The sequence below is a fragment of the Electrona antarctica genome (genome assembly GCF_951216825.1).
Source record: "Electrona antarctica genome assembly, chromosome: 9".
In the NCBI taxonomy this organism is placed as follows: domain Eukaryota; kingdom Metazoa; phylum Chordata; class Actinopteri; order Myctophiformes; family Myctophidae; genus Electrona; species Electrona antarctica.
In genome coordinates, this window is record NC_136790.1 from 22,324,554 (window position 1) to 22,343,729 (window position 19,176).

The 19,176-nt window shown below is 42.2% G+C and overlaps 2 protein-coding genes across 2 annotated transcripts in view; both read left to right on the forward strand.

Moving 5' to 3' along the window:
- The window catches only part of LOC306929146 (plexin-A2-like), a 104,805-nt gene extending 94,827 nt beyond the window's left edge, over window positions 1–9,978 (forward strand). The window contains exons 27-32 of the mRNA XM_079509566.1: window positions 605–701; window positions 2,251–2,450; window positions 3,199–3,368; window positions 3,960–4,172; window positions 4,577–4,727; window positions 6,554–9,978. Coding sequence (XP_079365692.1) covers window positions 605–701; window positions 2,251–2,450; window positions 3,199–3,368; window positions 3,960–4,172; window positions 4,577–4,727; window positions 6,554–6,649 — 927 coding nt within the window. The 3' untranslated portion in view covers window positions 6,650–9,978. The remainder of the gene's footprint in view (window positions 1–604; window positions 702–2,250; window positions 2,451–3,198; window positions 3,369–3,959; window positions 4,173–4,576; window positions 4,728–6,553) is intronic.
- LOC306929876 (RNA polymerase-associated protein LEO1-like) overlaps window positions 1–19,176 on the forward strand; it is a gene marked incomplete at both ends in the record, with an annotated part of 209,764 nt that overhangs the window by 106,651 nt on the left and 83,937 nt on the right. The gene's annotated exons all lie outside the window — the stretch shown is intronic.

A 19,176-nucleotide genomic window follows, 5' to 3' on the forward strand; every position in this document is an offset into this window, starting at 1 on the left:
GCAGTACACAGTACTTAATTTGTAGCTTTGGCAAGTATCATGACCCTAATGCCTTCCTTTGAACACATTCAAAACATCCTATTGATATTCAGAAACGCATGGATGTCAGTTTGATTTAAAGCTGTTTTGCTTTTTCTAAATGCCTGAGATGTTTGTTTTGGGGAGTTGCAAATTCTGTTTCAACAGGAATAATTTGTAGTATGATTACAATAAGATGATAGAATGTTTTGAAGTGTTTAATAATTCCGTCAACAAAAACAAAAATCGTTCATCAACTACCTTTTTTCACTGAGGAAACTATTCAATAAAAAAAATCAATAAAAACTATAAGCTATACTGTATGATGACGTCAACAATAAAAAGCTATTAACCTTAGGAATGGACTAGTGGAGAAGAGATCCAGTAGAACTAAAAGACAAGTCATTTTACGTGTTGGTCACCTGTTGAGCTCTGAAAATAGCAGATGTACAAGCTCTACGAGCATGCAATCAAGTGGAATTCATCATCATTACGATGCCACCAAAATTCATTTTTGTCGAAAAAAATTAAATTAAATATTATTCAAAACACTATGACTAAATTCTCTGTTGACTGTGCCCACCAGGTGTCTGACCGCTGTGTGGTGGCTCTGGTGCCCAAGCAGATGTCCTCTTTCAACATCCCTTCCTCTGCCAGCTTTCCACGCAGCATCAGCAGATATGGTCAGTAATGCTTCAGAGGTAACTCTGCTGCCATGAAACTTGCCGTGGGATCCATCCACCATATTCACACAGCAGCCATCTTGCCATTAAGTTAATGAAATGCCACCCTGTTGGCACCGTGCTTTTTCTTTTTTTTAAATGTTTTTTTTTGTGGCTTTCGCCTTTATTTTATATTTTTATGGAGGGACAGACAGTAGGCTGACAGGAAATGGGGAGAGAGATGGGGGGAAGACATGCAGTAAAGGCCGTCGGGATCGGGAGTCGAACCCGCGGCACACTGCCAGACTGGATTACCAGCCAAGGTGCCTGGACCACTGAGCCCAGGCCGGCACCGTGCTTTTTCAATGCAAAATGCCAACATGGCCGCCATGTGAATATGATCTATTGTTATGAAAGGTAGCATAATATTAAACCACATTAAAAAAGGGACTCATCATTATGCCTTCTTTCATGCCCCTTTTCCATAATGTGGGTCCCAACCCAACTAATGCTTACATTTCTGTCTACATGTGTCTCACAGCGGACTGGATTGTTCGAAAAGGTGCCTACTAATGATATCATCGATGTTCATTTTAAACATTTAAAACATTTTATTCATTGGCTTCTATTGCAGTGTGCTAATTTCCAGGAAGAGAACAGCTGGAGTTTTCAATAGCTTGGAAGCTCCATGCACCGATGATGATGCTGGTAGTCACTAGTCAGGTTTTTTAACTGTCCACAGCCCGCCTCTGAGACACAGTGCGAGTAGACGGAAATGAGCTTTAGTGAGGAGCAATTATTCAAAGATAAGGTGAAAAATGTGTTCCTTGAATTCCTTTGTTCCTTTAATAGTATTCACAAAGGGGAAGGTCACCCAAAATATATTAAAAACATTTATTCTCATCTGCAGTGCTACTGTGTAAAAGCCCAAGACAAATTTCCCTTGTGGACAATAAAGTTTACCGTAACCTTGACTTTGAATGTGTGTACACAGTATCCAGCTAGATATATTTGGTGTGTTTTGCCAAGGTTTCATAGAGCTAACTGCCGTCACCCTAAAGCCCAAACCACACCAGTTGCAACTCCTTGAAACAAAACCGTGTTAAGGTCAACCACACCAATGAGTTGCATTGGTGTGGTTGACCTTAACACGGTTTTGTTGCAAGGAGTTGCAACTGGTGTGGTTGGACTTGATACGATGAAGGTGAATGGCATTTGGTTTGTGACATTAAAAATGCCCTAAAAAGACATTAAACAAACTAAACAGCACCGGTTCTATCTAAAGTCATAACAATTATGGTTACATCCGCAGACCTCGTTGTGAACAGTTTCACAGAGTTTTCTACCAGTACCAGGGTTCGCCTTCCCACTGTATGTACACACAGAAGGAAATCTATTGGCCTGCGTCCGTCTGTGTGGAGAGAGAAACTCATAACACTGTAAATCCATGCCTGCCTGTAAATGACGTGCTCACCAACAGCCTGAGCTTCCAGAGTGGCCACAAATCCCAGAATGCCTCCTGTTGTAAGGACAATAAGACCTCAATAAAGATACTACATATCCCCTCCAGGTGTGGACGTGCACTTCCGCTCCACCCCCACCAGCCCAGACAGCCCTCACTCCCGCGTGCCCATGCTGACCCCTGACCTGGAGAGCGGCGTCAAGGTGTGGCACCTGGTCAAGAACCACGACCACGGTGACCAGAAGGAGGGCGAGCGAGGCAGCAAGATGGTGTCTGAGATCTATCTGACCAGGCTACTGGCCACTAAGGTACTTACTGTCCGTTTGATGTTCCGTTCATAGATGCATAGGTTCTGTATTTCTAATGCACCCCCGTCCAGCTGTTACACTGGCTGGCCCAGGGGCGCTGCCCGAGGAAACAGAAAAGAGTCACAATGACTAATTAGGAGGACAACTTAATTCTTTCAGCGCCATTGCCGTACATCTAGGTCAATTGAAGTCTATTTTTTGACACTACGCTTACCGCCATTGCCGTTGATTAATGGCAATTGCGCTTTTATAGTGCATTCGATTGATCGAGCCATAATGCTACTTATGTTAGCCGGTTAGCTAGCTATGTTGTTAGATCGTCGTCGCCATAATAATCCATTCTATCTGTTTCTTTCAATCGCCTGTATCTCCTATTCCTTGTCCCAGATGGCATTTTGGTCAAAACAACGTTTCTTTGACGGCACAGAGCCGACGATGTGGAGCGTTCCAGTGCACCAGTTTGGATTCATATTGTAAACAAGGCCTGTCCAGGCTCCGTTCAGCTTTCTAGGTTGATACTACTTTCGGTAGACTGGAAATGTGGCTTTTCAAAATTAGAGCTCGACTGGAAAAAATGCTGGCGTGAATTAGATCCTAATTCTTCAATTTATGCTAGCGCTGTAAGTGTTAAAAAAAAGAAAACAGTCAGTCGCAGCAGGAGAGGGAGTCACAATTTTTTAAACTCACAATTCACCTTCATTCTTACCAGATGAATCTATCTATGAGCGTATTTTCTTTATTTCTGTAGGGCACGCTACAGAAGTTTGTGGACGATCTCTTTGAGACGCTGTTCAGCACGGTGTGTCGGGGCACCGCGCTGCCTCTTGCCATCAAATACATGTTTGACTTCCTGGATGAGCAGGCTGACAAGCATGGCATCCACGACATGGATGTTCGCCACACCTGGAAGAGCAACTGGTGAGCAAGCGGGGTGCAGAGAGCTATATCAGAAGGATGGATCGGTTTGCATAACAGTACCCATGATGCATTGCACAAACAGCTTGGAGATGGTTAAGTTTAGGCATGGGTTTGGTGTGGTTCAAGTCAGTGGTTTGTGAAAGTGGGGTCCGGGGACCCTCATGGGTCCTTGGTGGCCTTCCATGGGGGTCACCAGCTAAATGTGTTAACATAGTGTCAAAATCTGTTTATATGGAAGTCCCTGGCACAAAATATTTCGAGATCGGATTTATGACAGCCTCGATACAATCGATTATTAACGATGCAATAGGATATGAAGTCAGGCGATACGATATTTTGCTGTTTGCATATTGATGTATTATACCCCTCTAATGCTGGCTGGGTATCGATCTGCTAACCTATGAATTCTAATGCCTACCAGGGCAGATATCTTGGTTTTTCACCACAGTGGTTACAAAGCTGACCTATCTGACTGTGATAAACTATATAACCACATTCCATCTGGTCAGATTATTTCATGGGACGTACTGTCAAATTTCTCTCTCTCTCTCTCTCTCCCTCCATCTCTCTCTCTTCTGTGTTTCACCTTAGCTTGCCACTGCGCTTCTGGGTGAACGTGATCAAGAATCCACAGTTTGTGTTTGACATCCATAAAAACAGCATAACAGACGCCTGTCTGTCTGTGGTGGCCCAGACCTTCATGGACTCCTGTTCAACGTCTGAACACCGTCTGGGCAAGGACTCGCCTTCCACCAAGTTGCTCTACGCTAAGGACATACCACACTACAAAAGCTGGGTGGAGAGGTACAGTTTATTATAATTATAAGCCAGAGGTTTCAAGATTATTGTGTTTCTGAAAATACATTTTCTGTTTAATAAAAATCTGGAGAGACATGGAGACTACTCCTGTTACTGAAAAAACACTATAGCAATGAGTACTATCACAACATAGAGCTTTTTAACACTTATTTTAACCAAAGAAAATTATACACTACCTTTAAAAACAAAATTGTCCTCACAATCTCTATTTCTCAAATCCTACTATATTTGCGAGGACATTTGGCTCTCTAAACTAAGTATAGTAATACAAATCAATGCACACACACACACACACACGCACACACACACACACACACACACACACACACACGCACACACGCACACACACACACTGATGCTGACCACTGACCATGCATGTCTCCCTCTAGGTACTACGCTGACATCAACCGCTTGCCTGCCATCAGCGATCAGGACATGAATGCCTATCTGGCAGAGCAGGCCCGCCTTCACTCCAACGAGTTCAACGTACTCAGTGCCCTCCATGAGATTTACGCCTACGTCAGCAAGTACAGCCAAGAGGTGAGACTACAAAGTGGTTCTATTACCTTTTGAATTTCAGAGAGCCTTGCAGTTTGATATACAGTTGCTGTTGGGCAGAAACCTTGTATCTCCAATGTTAGGGATGTCCCGATACACTTTTTTCGTTCCCGATCCGATCCCGATAACACAATTTCTGTGTTAGCCGATACCGATGCCGAATACCGATACCAGTGTTGTGATCTCGTGTTGTGTTTAAAGCTATCTAGCTATATATCCTGTGTTGTGTTTAGAGCAGACTCCTCACTCATATGTGCACTTGCAATTTGGGCAACTCGAAAGCAAACTCCACATGCCCCAACATTTTATTTACCTGCCATAGTGTTAACCCCTTACCCCTGTGTCGGATCAGTGGTTAGACTGGCATATTCACTGGCACGATATGACCCGATATGGCAAATAGGGGCCGATACCGATACTTTTCCGATACCAATACAGTATCGGACATCTCTAATCTCCGGGCAAGTCACCCTCAGAGTAGTCTCTCGAGACAGACTGTTGACTCGTCAAATTCAGGGAAAAGAGGGCGCTGTTTTCCTTAATTTTTTGACGAAGGGTTCTCAGATTACCCTCGGAGTTGATTTGAGAATGGGCGTATTATGGAAAATCTTGGAAGTAAAAGTGGTTACGTTTGTTTGTGTGTTTTAGAATTTTTTAACCAATGAAAAGTATGAACAAGAACTTATGAATATGAACTACATCAACATGAACAGGAGATGGGCCTCATGGCTCGGCAAGGCTTACTGACTACATCAGCACATAGAATTTATTTATTTTATTTATTTATTTGACAGGGACAAAGCTCATTAATCAACATGTCAGTTTTCACATCAATGTAAATGGGCCAGAGTTAGCCAAAGCTAAATTTCATCTGTTGTCCCTGGGCAGGCTCTTAAGAAATGAATGAATGGGAAGACCAGGGCACAAACCGGGGACCTAATGGTTCCCAGTCAACCTCTCTCTACCCATTCACTATAGTTCTAGTGGATCTTTTGTTTAGTGAGTCTTTTGTTTGGCGAGAGTCAAGTTTTGCAATATGTGTCTGTTTGCTATTGTTTTGTTTACATCGTTTATGTAAATGCTATTGAAGCAGGTATAGGTCGATTAAGAATCCATTATGTATAATCACAGCCGGGTGAAGCTGGCTGTAGGGGATTCAGAGAAAACTAAAACTGAAACTAATCTAAAACAATGTCAACCGCGGAGAACAAACACTCATTTATATGTATTGCAGTATCTCTATAATTTGAATTTAACATAGACATTTATAGGACACTTCAAGGCCATGCATTCATGCCTTTGGCACTGCAGCTGGGTGGAGAGGTACAGTATGCGAGAGAGCAGGGGTGTGTGTGTGTGTGTGTGTGTGGGTGTGGGTGTGGGTGTGGGTGTGTGTGTGTGTGTGTGTGTGTGTGCGTGTGCGTGCAAACCATTTTTTTATGGTTAAAAACGATGTGTTGAGTTGGGCTTACAATTAGGAAAAGGTCCAGGCTGAGGTTAAGGATTAGGTATTTGAGGTTAGGGTTAGCGTCATGCCGATCTACAAGACCGGCTATTGTTAGGCTTTAGGCATATGGTTGACGGCATTCATATAATCACTGTCCTAAAATGTTGATGTCCTCACATACAGTAATGCAAACTGTGTGTGTGTGTGTGTGTGTGTGTGTGTGTGTGTGTGTGTGTGTGTGTGTGTGTGTGTGTGTGTGTGTGTGTGTGTGTGTGTGTGTGTGTGTGTGTGTGTGTGTGTGTGTGTGTGTGTGTGTGTGTGTGTGTGTGTGTGTACGCGCACGTGCACGTGCGTGCGTTAGATCACAGAAGCCCTGGAGCAGGACGAGCAGGCCCGGAAGCAGAAGCTGGCCTACAAGTTGGAGCAGCTCATCTCAGCTATCTCTGCAGAGAGCTGAGACACTCTGTTTATTAATCTTTATTTACACAGGGCAGGAGCTGAGCACGAGCAACACCCTGGACACGTACGCGCACACACACAACACACACACACTATAAACTATACACATTATCATGTCGTGGCAGAAACATTGTATCTACATATCTATATATACAGTATAATTTAGTGTCACACTAAGTTAGTGATAATAGCAGATCTACACGCTCATGACTTGACTCACAAAGCCATGCGCTGTGAGCTTGTAGATCTGTATATTTCCGCAATTTTGGGATTTGACATAATATTGAAACAATGTAGAAACAATGTAGAAACGTATTAAGAACTTGTGACTCAACAATAACTACATTGGATCCATTAGAACAGAGGTTCTTCCTTTTCCTGCAAAGTAACGGTTTCCATCCGACCGCGATGATACTGTATGCAACATGCGGGTGCACACACAGGTGCACACATGCACATACTGTACTGTGCATACATGTACACACACACACATGCACGCGCTCGCACACACACACACACACACACACACACACACACAGATGGGTAGGTAGTACAAAAAGTGGTTAGGGACCCATAAATCCACTGCCATGGATGTTTTTGTTTTTATCTGAAGGAACTCCAAAAGGCAAACACCCAACCTCTGAAATGCGCCTATAGCGAGAGGTTTTGGACCTTTGTATTTTGTTACTGTTGAGCATCCAACTCGTCCAAGGTTTGTCTCTGTAGTTGTTGGCAGTGGTGAACTGTAACAAACTCATTTACTTGAGTGCTGTACTTAGTTTTTTGTTAAAAGGTTAAAGCAATATTTTCTGATAGTAATCATTGCTATTGAGTGTTTGTTCAGCCACTGGGTTCTCCATAGGTTGGTGGAAAAATGTCAGCCAGTCAGGAAATAGTACCGATTTAGCAGCTTCAAGTTAGTGTTCCAGTTCCAATTGTGTCTGCTGCTCAGTTCAAAGTGCCATCACTCTCAATTTCACTTGTTTAATCTGTATTCTGTGCAAGTTCTTTCTCCTGATTGGATCAATGGATATCCCGACCTTTCTGTTTTCCAAAACGCAGGGGAGACGGGGAGACTCCTGTTACTGAACAAACACTATATCAAGGTGTACTATAAGAATATAGAGCTATTTTGCATTTTTTTTGTCAGCTTGCTGGTCAGCTAATTTCACTATATTGAAATAAGGCTTAAGTGCCATGGTTTTATCATAATGCACATTTTCCCTTTCCCTAGAAATGTAGTGGAGTCAAAAGTACAATATGCTACGCTTTGAAATGTATCCTCCAACAATACAAATACTCAAGTACAAATACTCAAAGAATGTACCTAAGTACAGTACTGAAGTAAATGTACTTTGTTACCGTCCACCAATGGTTTTGGGCTATGCTACAGTAAACGGTGTAAATCGATAGCTGACGATCTGTGGAGGATAGCACTTATTACAGAATGGCTCAAGACGAAGAGTCTTCAATGGGAACTTGCTGAAGAGGGGAGGTAATAACCTGGATTTTGCACTTAAAACAAAATAAAGACCAAGAGAACCTTCATTATGAGAAAGATGAAGGACGTCGACTGGGACCTATTGGGAATGCAGTACATATCAATAGACTTGGCCTTGGACTGGCATTGCCATTGGTGCAGACATTGCAGAGACATGTAATCTTGTGTAACAAAGCCTTTTCCTTGCGCCTTCTGAAGGCCTATGTAAAGAGAACATTAAAGACTGTATGTGGTCGCTAAATATCTCTGTTCCACCTGAAGCTCTGTATCGGAATACATCCACCCATTTCCTGAAGACTTTTGGAATTTATCGTCTTACTCTGTGAATTCCTGCATTAGGCTTCACTAATAATACATTATCTTGGAATTCATTTTGGAGTATTTGTACAAATAGTTCTAATAGGTCCCAAACCCAGGCTTTCTGGTGCCAAATGTAATATTTCTCATGTTTCATTCATGTATATGTCCCTGCAGAAGCTATTAATAATAGATAGCCATTGGAAGTATTCCGTTGGGGATTGGAATTCTGTACAATAATGATCTATACACCACTAATTCGGCCATTCAAAGATAAGTGGGAGACCAAATTGAACTGTATGCGAAAGCATGATTAATGACGCTATAACCCTGAAATCTTTGCCATGGATCAGATTAACCCCATGCTGGCTTTATCACAATCCCATTCCCTCTCTCCGCTCCTTCCCTACCATCCTCTTGCATCAGTCATTGTTTACATTGAACATGAATTACTTGAATTACACTGGGTGTGTGACCTATTTGGAACACCTGTTTCATTTCTTTTCTGTGAGGATTGGATTGTGACCAAATTAATCCAGGTGAAAGCTTTGAGTCATAGAATTAGATCCACTGTGGAAGACAAAATAGGTTGAACAAAGAGGTCTCTTAAGCCTGGACACCGACGAGATTGGGATCAATGGTAGGGGGTGCCGCTCAGTATTAGCACGGTGTTCCTCATATTTCGTCCACCAAGTGTGTGCTTGATTTACATTTCATTTTTTAAATGTCCAGTTTGATCCTAAGAATACTTTTAACAAACTTTTGATTTATATTGTTCACGACTCTACAGCAAGGTCTTGCGAAAAGATGATAATAACTTTCACATTTCACTGTTATTTTTAGTAAACTGGACCTGAGTTGGCTCCGTACTCGTACCACTTTGTTTCTTCTTTTTTTTTTTTACGTCTACACTAAATCTCTTTTCCAAGAATAGCCGATCTACAAGCCCCCACAATATGGATGTGGGGGTTCAAGTGACCGGTTAATCAAAGCAAAAAATGTTTTGTGTATTTTTATTGCTGCTGTATTTATTGAGTGCCATATTCAAACTGGATGATTTACAAGAAAAAAAGAAAATCGTTATATTGTCATGGAATTACCTTTGATTTGTTCACTTCTTTTGTCAGTTGATTCATTTACTGCCATTTAAGCGAATTCCATCCAATGCTTGAGGATATTTCACATTTCACACTCCACATCAAACTGTGACTCTGTGTATTGGCAACATCCTGAGAGCTTCTCATTTGAATACCAGTCGGGTTGTTTTACTTTCCCAAGAATCCTGATTCATTATGTCGATAAAAGAAAAAAAGAAAAATATATTTCCTGTTAAAGGGTCAGATTATGACAAAGTTATACACTGTTTCATTGTGTGTTTTGACGATGATAATTTATATATGTGTTGTGCAATATGCTGTCAGACATTTAAACTTTGAATCTTTTTTTAAGCTATATATTATAAATATTGTACATACAAAACACTACTATTTTGCAAGCAAATGGTTCACTTTGTACGGTTGTTATACATTAAATGCTCAGCCAATGGAAATGGTGTTGTCTGGATTATTTTGTAGCTAAAAAAAAAAACTAAATTATAAACCAAATAATCACGCTTTATATACTGTAGGTCCTAGACATTCTATGGAATATCTTGATAGTCAATATGTCGGGCAGAAAAGAGCTAACTCCAAAAACCCCAACCATATATTTTTAAAACAAAGCAATACTGCCTCATCAAAGTTGGTATTGTGACTTCACTTTATATATTGTCAGATACATGCACGAGAGGGGGAGAGTCGTGGAGTTGGCTGCTTTAGCAGACAGTGAGGGTCCAATGAAGTTAGCTCAACATAGCTGTTTTGTCAGAAGCACTTTTTAATACCATTCAATATTTTTTTAAGTACAGAGGTGCTCCCCTTGATTTATGGGGGAAAAAACCTGAAAAATGGAGTTCGCTCGTTTCTGCCTTACAGCCATGATATGCAAAATTGTTTTCAAACCATATCTCTGAAAACAAAGCCTTGACATTCTTTGCCCATCTCCTAAAACACATGTACAGCATTATTATAGTAGGGCTGATTATCAAAAGAAGCATCGCATAATTCTTGGCCATGCCATTGCCATTTCCCCTTAGGCCTATTTCAGCCAAATATCTGATGTTCTAGGTGAGGCCATTTGTCAGCCATACTCAGAAGTACAATCTTTGTTTATCACGTTAGTGCACCATGCTGATTAAATTGAGGTCTAAATTGGTATTGGTTCTGTCTGGAGTGGCTCTAAGAGCAGTACTCCCACAGTCTGATGTCACAAGTGGATGTTTATCTCGGAAATATCTTCCAGCCTTTGGCCTCCACTCTGGAATAACAGACATCATTGATTTGGCACACTATGCAAAGGTGATGTCATCGCTGCGGTTTGCAAAAACAATTGACAGTTGATGTTCAAAATGCTACCTACCTAGCAATTTTAGGTGCAAATCAGTTGCACATTAAGTTCAAACAATGGCTTGAGTACTGATTTTAACATGTGCTATTGTTTTGTCTTTTTGTCTTTTTGTGCCCATTTTGTTTTCCATTATTTGCTTCTAATTCTTTTCTTTTGCTCCTGAGCTGCAAACGTGAAACCCGGCATAAACAAGAGTTTCACCTCCATGGAAAAGATCAACTTTATTAGTGGTCCATGTCGATCCTCCAAGGATCTTCTTCAGGTCCTTTTGTATCAAGATTATTAGTCATGGTCAGTATCATGTCCTTATCATGTCAGTACCATGGTCAGTATCATGTCATTAACATGGTCAGTGCCATGTCAGTCAGCATGGTCAGTATCATGGTCAGTATCATGTCATTACCACGGTCATTAATGATGACCGTGATACTGACACAGTATCATGTCCGTCCGTATCATGGTCAGTATCATGCCATGGTCCAGATACCATGCTGTGCTGTAAAATGTATTTTGCAGCTTGCAGTTTTTTTAATAACCAAAACAATACATAATATAACTTCACAGGTTCTGGAAAGTTCCAGGTTATGGAATATTGTGGGTTACCCTCCGTTGACAAGAGCATAGCAGAGTATTGGCATGAAGGTAAGCAGTGTCTTCTGGGTACTCGCTATGAGCGAGCCAGGATTCATTATTCATGTTTAACCCTCAGGGCTGTGGGCAAGTGAAATAGGAATAGGTAGGAGGAGGTGGTGGGCTTTCTAACCTCCTGTCTGTCAGATCCACACTGGAGTGACATCAGTGCATGGAAGGATCCTCTGTACACCTGCCAGGCTCTCACTCCTCTCTCCTCTCCTTCCCTCTGTGAGTGACAGAATACTGACAATCAGTAGCTAGCTAGTCCACCCATTGCTCAGCTAGCATGCATATGCATGCACACAATACTATATATGCGAGGACATCAATATTTAAGTCAATTTTACAATCTTTTTTTGTTTTGTTTTTTTAAGAAGAAATCAAGCTTGTAGATCAGCTATTTTCTGTGCACGACACCTGCTCACAACTCCCTCACAAGTATATTAAAACATGTATGCATACAATGACACACATTCACTCTCTTACTTGGTGGAAATTCATTAGAACTTACATCTCCTGGCTGTAGCCTACTGACAAGTAAGTGGGCCTCAAGATTGTATTGTTTGATAGAATATGTCAGTGCTTCTCCAACTGTATCATATGCCCTACGTTTTAGTGCATTTTATGATACTTTCAAGCAAACCGGCCACCGCCAACTCTACGGGCTTTTCTTCTTAAGGTTTGCAATCTGGTCCTTCGTACAATCTCACCAACAGTTAACCCTATTACTAACCCTATAAAACATCCACTAACTGCAACACATCGATTATGTTTTTTCAAGAGCTGATTTTCCAATGTTAACTGATGCTCCATGACAGCCATCCTCTCAGAAGTCTGTTTCAGCTTCATGAGCAAGTCATCTCTCTGGGTCCTTATGGCGGCTATAACCATAAGGATGCATACAGTGAGAAGGATGTACTTGATGTATTTGATGTATTCCTCAATAATCTGTTCCTGTGATTGGAACACATCGTGTTCCTCAGGTGCCGACACAGTGCAGGTATTCCTCAACCTTGGTCTCTGCAGGACCTCAGTGGAGCTACCTGCTGTCTCATCCTCACTGCTGCCAAAGTTTGCCACTGCTGCTGCTGGCTGCTGAACTGGAAAAACAGTCTCTACTGCAGTGAAGGTGTACTGGCTGCTAAAGGATGTTCCAATTTGGAAGTCCTCATTGGCTGCTTTCTCCTCTGGCTCCAATACTGCATGTTCATCCTCTCTCACGTCTCTTAAAGTCACAATGTTCAAATGGTCACTGGTGGGGAACAGAGTCACATGCTCTGTCTCTCCTGCTTGCTGGCAGCTTGGACTGTTATCTAGGGTGTTGCCATCAAGTGAACCAGCCTTCTCTTCCACATGACCAACAGAAGAGGCTGGTGGGTTCTGTTAGCCTGGCTAATAAGCCAGACTAATATCACACAACACTGTCGCGGTATATCAGTCTGGGCTGGCTCCACTTGGATTTCATTTCCCAGGGGGCGGGTTCAAACATTCTCTCTTTGACGCAATTGGTCAGAGCTACTGTCAGTCAAAAGTCTCAAGCATTGAACGTCACTGTACCAAAGCCCGCCCATATTGCATACCGTGTCCCGATTGGTCCGACCTGTTCTCGATTGTAGGAAAGAGGCGTGCTACTGAGCCTCGCCAGACCGAAATCCGCTGGTAGGCAACTTTTTTTTGCCAACGGCTGATTCGGTCTGGTTTATTAACCAGGCTAGGGTTCTGTAGCTCTGGCTTTATCACTTGAGCACTAGTTGTCTCTAGGTCAGTCCAATATTTCTTTGGCCCCAGAGTCGTCTCCTCATTTAGTATTGTCCATCCACAGGATACCTCTGTGTCACTCGACAACTCAGACATTTTTGTTTCTTTGCAAAGCATCTGCATGCTTTGGCATGCAGCAAGGAACCTTGAAATGATGGAACCTTGAAATGATGGAACTATATGTCAAAGATATTTTGGCGATGGGTATGTTGTCAGATACGTTACTGTCACAAAGGTATGTGGAAGGACCCGGAGACTCTCAGGCACATGAAAGTGGAAACTTCCTAACTGAAGAATCCCAATGTAGTACAATGTAGGTGATTCACTAGCACACCAAGAGACTGAAACTGATCACACATTCAACAATCAAGGACTAACCAACCACTGGTAAGCAGTTTCACTGTTCACACTAGGTGTGAAGGTTTCAGCTCTACATTTATATATGTGACTGCAAAGGAATGTGAGATCAGTCACTATCCAAATGTCACCCACCAATGTCACTTGCTGACTCATCAACGCCACTCTTCGTCGTCACCTGAGACTGCCGTCACCCTGACAGGAGGTGGGACTGTGAACGTTTCTGTTCAGTAGGCCTACTAGACGTTTTTAGTACAATCTTCAAGCCTTTTGCACCCTGAAAATCTAATTTCAATTCGTCTCCATATGAGCTCCAAATTGCTGTTGGGCGGAAAACAATAAAAATAAAATCACACTTGTGTTAAGTGAGGGGCGCCCACTGTAGCTGCCACATGACGTCACTGCTTAAAGCAAATATTACCAGTAAGACGCCCTAAAGGGCAAGAAGCGCTGAAACAACAGAGCCTCTTAATACGGCACAGTTGAGAAGCAGGAGTTAAACTATTAATCTGGTGTCAGTGAGGTCAGATGGAACATAGAAGTACATAGTAATGCAGCGTATTAAACCCCTTGAGTATATCTGACTGAACTAACTCTGCAAGCTACGTATCATTTGATACGCCCATATAGGCATATATGGATATCCAGACTCCAGAGCCACTGGCCCAACTGCTATGCACATATAGAGCGTTGCAGTCCCGCCCCCTACCAGGGCCCAGGAAATGATTCTCCGTTCATTTTCTTCATAGACATTTCAAAAAGTATTTATTTAAAGACCTTTTAAGCCTCGTACAAAGTCAACTCTTGTCGTGACAAATCATGACAACAAACACCATTTTTCGGGTTGAACAAATAATTAGAAAGAAGAAGAAAACGGCAGGTTACAACACTTTTTTTTCATTGTAATTATTTGTTTGGTCCAAAATATTGTGTTTGTTAGGGTTAGTGCATTGGAAACTATTTCCTGGGCCTGCTGTCGTCATGAAAGGGGGCGGGACTGCGACGCTCTATACAGCCATGCGCATAATAAGTCAACCGATCGACTTCAAACTTGGAGCAAGGCGCGGTCGGGGTCGTTCGGATAGCGGTTGTCCAAGAATTGCCGATCCGACCGATATGCCCATATATATGGGCATGTCCGAAATCGGCCATATCGGCCATAAACATTCCATACCAGTATCGGATCGGTCTCAAAATAATGTAGATTATTTTCACTGATATTGATGACGCAATAATAATGTGACTGTCAATGTCTCTGTTGCTTTTGTTTTGTGTATTGTCTTTGAAGGTAGCATAATCCGTATAATATCGGAATCAGTCAGAATCTGTGTCGTCAGATATGACCCTGCAAATAATCTGAGATATCGGGCAATTTCATAATCATGGAATTATGGGTATATGGTAACATCAGGGATCTCCATATATATGGACATGAAAGGGAGAAGAACTGATAGGCCTACAGGAATCTCCATATATGGGCACAAAGGGGACGCAGATAGACGGGTACAACAGGTACTCTGAGAAGAGAAGAGTAGGCTACTGCCGAAGCAGACTACCCGCAAAAAATCCTTATAGGAGCAAGGCTCGATGATGCATAATAGAATGAAGAAAATGCCAGCACTCAATATGTGTCCTTTTCACATTCTTTTATTTACCTCTTTCGGCCTAGTCAGCCTTCCTCAGCGTTGACAGCGCTGAGGAAGGCTGACTAGGCCGAAACGCGTACGTTGTCTGCTCATCAGAGGTAAATAAAATCATGTGAAAAGGACATATATTGAGTGCTTTTTCTTCACTACAGGTACTTTGACAGGACCCCAGACACTATGACTCAGACATATTGGTCGGATCGACGGTGCGAAGTAGGCGTGAGAGGGCTGCATAGCAGCACGAACCTCTATTTATGTGCAGTCAAAACTCAGTAGTGGAGCTTTTGCTTGGCATCCCAAAAGAACTACACTTCCCAGAGTCAAAACACAAAATGGCCGCTGCTCATTAAGAGCACCTGAAGACTTTAAAAGGCCACACAAACAGAAACCAGGGAGAGAAGAAGCTCCAAGTTCTTTCAGGAGTCGAGTTCAACCCCAAAGACGCTAATGGTCTGTTAAAATGTTTATATACTTAAATTCTTTAAAGTTATAGGGCAGTATTATGCGTGTCTTAAGTACCAGGTCTTATTACTTAACTTAAGACCTTGAGGCGTGATCAATGCCATTTGGCTATTCTGAGTGGCCAAACAGCATTGGCCACGCCTCCAGGTCTTAAGTTAAGTAATAAGACCTGGTACTTAAGACACGCATAATACTGCCCTGTACAGTCTTCTAACTTTCTCATTTATTTTTGCTGGTTTAATGGGCTGTCTGTGAAAGACAAGAATAGCCTAAATTGTATTGTGAAAGTCTGCTTTAAGTCCAGCAAAGAGACTTGTGCTCCCTTTGGGAGAATCAGGTGGCCCAGAAAGCAAAAGGAATTATTAGCCAAATCTGACCACGATCTGTCCAGTGAATTGACGGCAATGCCTTTAGGCTGGCATTATTAAGTGTCTGAGAACAAATTGCTACATTAAGTCCTTCATTGCTTCCACTATCAGGCTATTAAATCCCGACAGTAGGCCTAGCCATTTAAAATGAATGTTACATTTCTTAAACTTGGTTACAGTATTTATATTAACTATAATACAAATTGTATTAAATCTTTATTTAATTCATTTTTGTTTATGTGATTTATCTGATATAATGTACCTTATGTGTGGGCCTGTTCTTGTCTTGCTCCCTCTTGTCTGTGTAAGGGAGGACTTGGAGGGTGGTGTAGCTCCTTTCGGAACCCTACGTTAAAGTTTCTGACATTTTGATGACTTTCCAAAGGAGCTCAACCCGGGGGGTCCGGAGACGGGCTAAGGGTGGTGATGACTATTCTACTTGGTTGGTAACATTCTTCACACCTTGTTGTACCAAGTACAACTGATCGGGCTCAAATTGGTATTCAGTTGAGGCTGAGTTTTGGGTTTTGGCAGCTGTGAGGTCAAGTCTGGCGTGAGTGGCGTCGACATGTTGGTGAGACGCTGTCACGCTGCTGTTATTTGTCTTCTTGGGTCAGTGTGGGTCAGGGTCAGTCTGTGTGAAATCAGAGACAATTGAGTGGAATTGGTGGCGGACGGTTGAGTTCCTACACAGAGTTTATTATTTGCTCATCACTCTGCTTCTTCCTTCCCCAGTTCTATGTCCTTCTCTCCGAGTGCTCCTAGGTCATAGGGCTGACGTTGCTGAGGTGGGAGATGGAGGGACAGGCTGGAGGGCAATGGTCATGGACCAGTCATGTGGAGGCAGGAACTGTATTGTATATTGTATTTTAGCGTGCCTATTTGGCCTCCGCTCTTATGGAGGGGGGTGTGATGTCCTCTCAGGGCTGGTTCTAATCTAGGGGGAGGCAGGGGTGGGCTCAAACGTGCGTCCTGCCCACCCAAATGTGCATCCTGCCCACCCAATCAAGTTATAGGGAATATATATATGTTTTGCCACAAAATATCTGTACCATTTATCATTTATGATTGGGTGGGCAGCATTTTTAGACCCACCTGAACACATACCGCAAAAAATGTCTCTCTGTAGCGAGGTGGAGGGAGACACGGCTGGGAAAATGTACACAACAGAGAAGTGTTCAGACTACAACACAGAGGGCATAGCCATAGATAGATAAACTGACATGATGATAGAATAGTGTTTAGCATTTCGGGGATTTTGGGGGGGCTGGGGCTGGATCGCCTCCTCATTATATTCTTCTGCCCACCTAGTGGGCCAGGCTAGAACCGCCCCTGTGACCTCTAGGTTGTGGTCGTCTGTCCTCCCAGTTGGTTTGTGTTTGTTCTAATTTTGTTTTCTGTTCCTGTTAGGAACTGGAGTGTGTGCTGTCTTGGGGATGAGGCACACCTGATCCATTTGGGAATTTATAAGCAGGCCGGCCAAGGCTATTCTTTCTCTCCTACACAGGCAAGGCGACACTGTTTGCTTTTGTTTGTCTTTTGATTTACTTTCTGCGCTTGCACAATGTACATACTGTATGCATGTATTACACAATAATGAACTGACTGTATTTTGTATAGTTTTGCTTTCAATTAAGATTCCTTTGTGAGTTTCCCATCTTTTTTGCCGTGATTTTGAGCTGGTTCATGCGCTAGACAATCACAACATTCCTGTGCATAATAATTGAAAGGATTCTTATCTTGTTTCTTCTGCTGCCCAGCATATCAGATGGAAGACAATTAAATTGATGAAATGCAGCCTGTAGAGTGTAGACCCTGAATAATCATTCAAACTTCTACATGTAGAATGAAAACTGAATAGGAAAGACCTTGGAATTTCTTGCCGCCCTTTAACACTACTCTATTGGGAGTATATGGCTTCACAATTATGGTACAAAGTGTGAATTTTGTTCAGTGTACTGAAGCTCAGAGGGTTTAACATGACTTAAACTATGATTTTATTTAGATTTATTTGAAAAGCAACTTAACCACATAGCAGTTTGAGGATGACACAAGGAAGTCCTGAGACTTATTTCCATCCAGGTCCTCTCACAGTTTACAGTTAATAAGTAAAAAATGCATTACAAAACACACAACAGTAACATACAGTACATACAATTGCACAGATGTGCCCATGCCATGTCTGTTATGTTGTACTGGTTTACGTTTCAAACCTCTACGACCTGCTGTAAACCAAATTGCACCCCGGGGACACTAATAAAGAACTTGAACATAAAAACAAGCGCTTCCTTATCTTTCCTAGATAAGAAGGAATTATAAGGATGAAAACAAATATAGTGTGTGCGTGCGTAAAGAACACGCATAGTAGGCTGCTAACGTGTTAAATGTCTCACAAATGCTTATAGGCCTATACAGTATGAAGGTGCTATCTCATATAAATGGTGCATTCATATAGCGCCTTTATCCAAGGTGCTTTACATACATTGTGCATTACATTCACCCACCGATGGTGGAGGAAACCATGTATGTCACCGACCTGCACACCAGGAGCAATTAGGGGTTCAGAGTCTTGCTCAAGGACACTTTGAGCTGGGAACCTCGCGTTTTTTCCCATCCGGCTGCTCTACCAGCCACTCTACCCCCTGAGCCACTGCTGCCCGTCATATGGCATTGTACATAGAGACTTACAGTCGCTCTACTCTGTGTATACATTGTATACTAAACATTTTCTGTAACACATTGTGGAGGAATGTTTAGCATAAATACACAAACGCTGATGGCAGTTCAAGTGTGAGCTTCCTTTTGGGTCCACTGACTAGATGACTAGAATGCAGCACTGAGGTTACTGATCAATGGGATGAGAGCACTCCACTATAGAGTTCATCTGCGATCACGTAGCCAATTGCTTTAATGAAATACATGGGGCATTATCAGAGAGATCACTGCATGAAAAAGGCCATTGATCCATAATTTCCATGTATGTGAATATGTGTCAATGCTTTGAATGTATACATGTATACAGTATAGAGCAATTCCTACTGGAACATTGTTTTTCCTG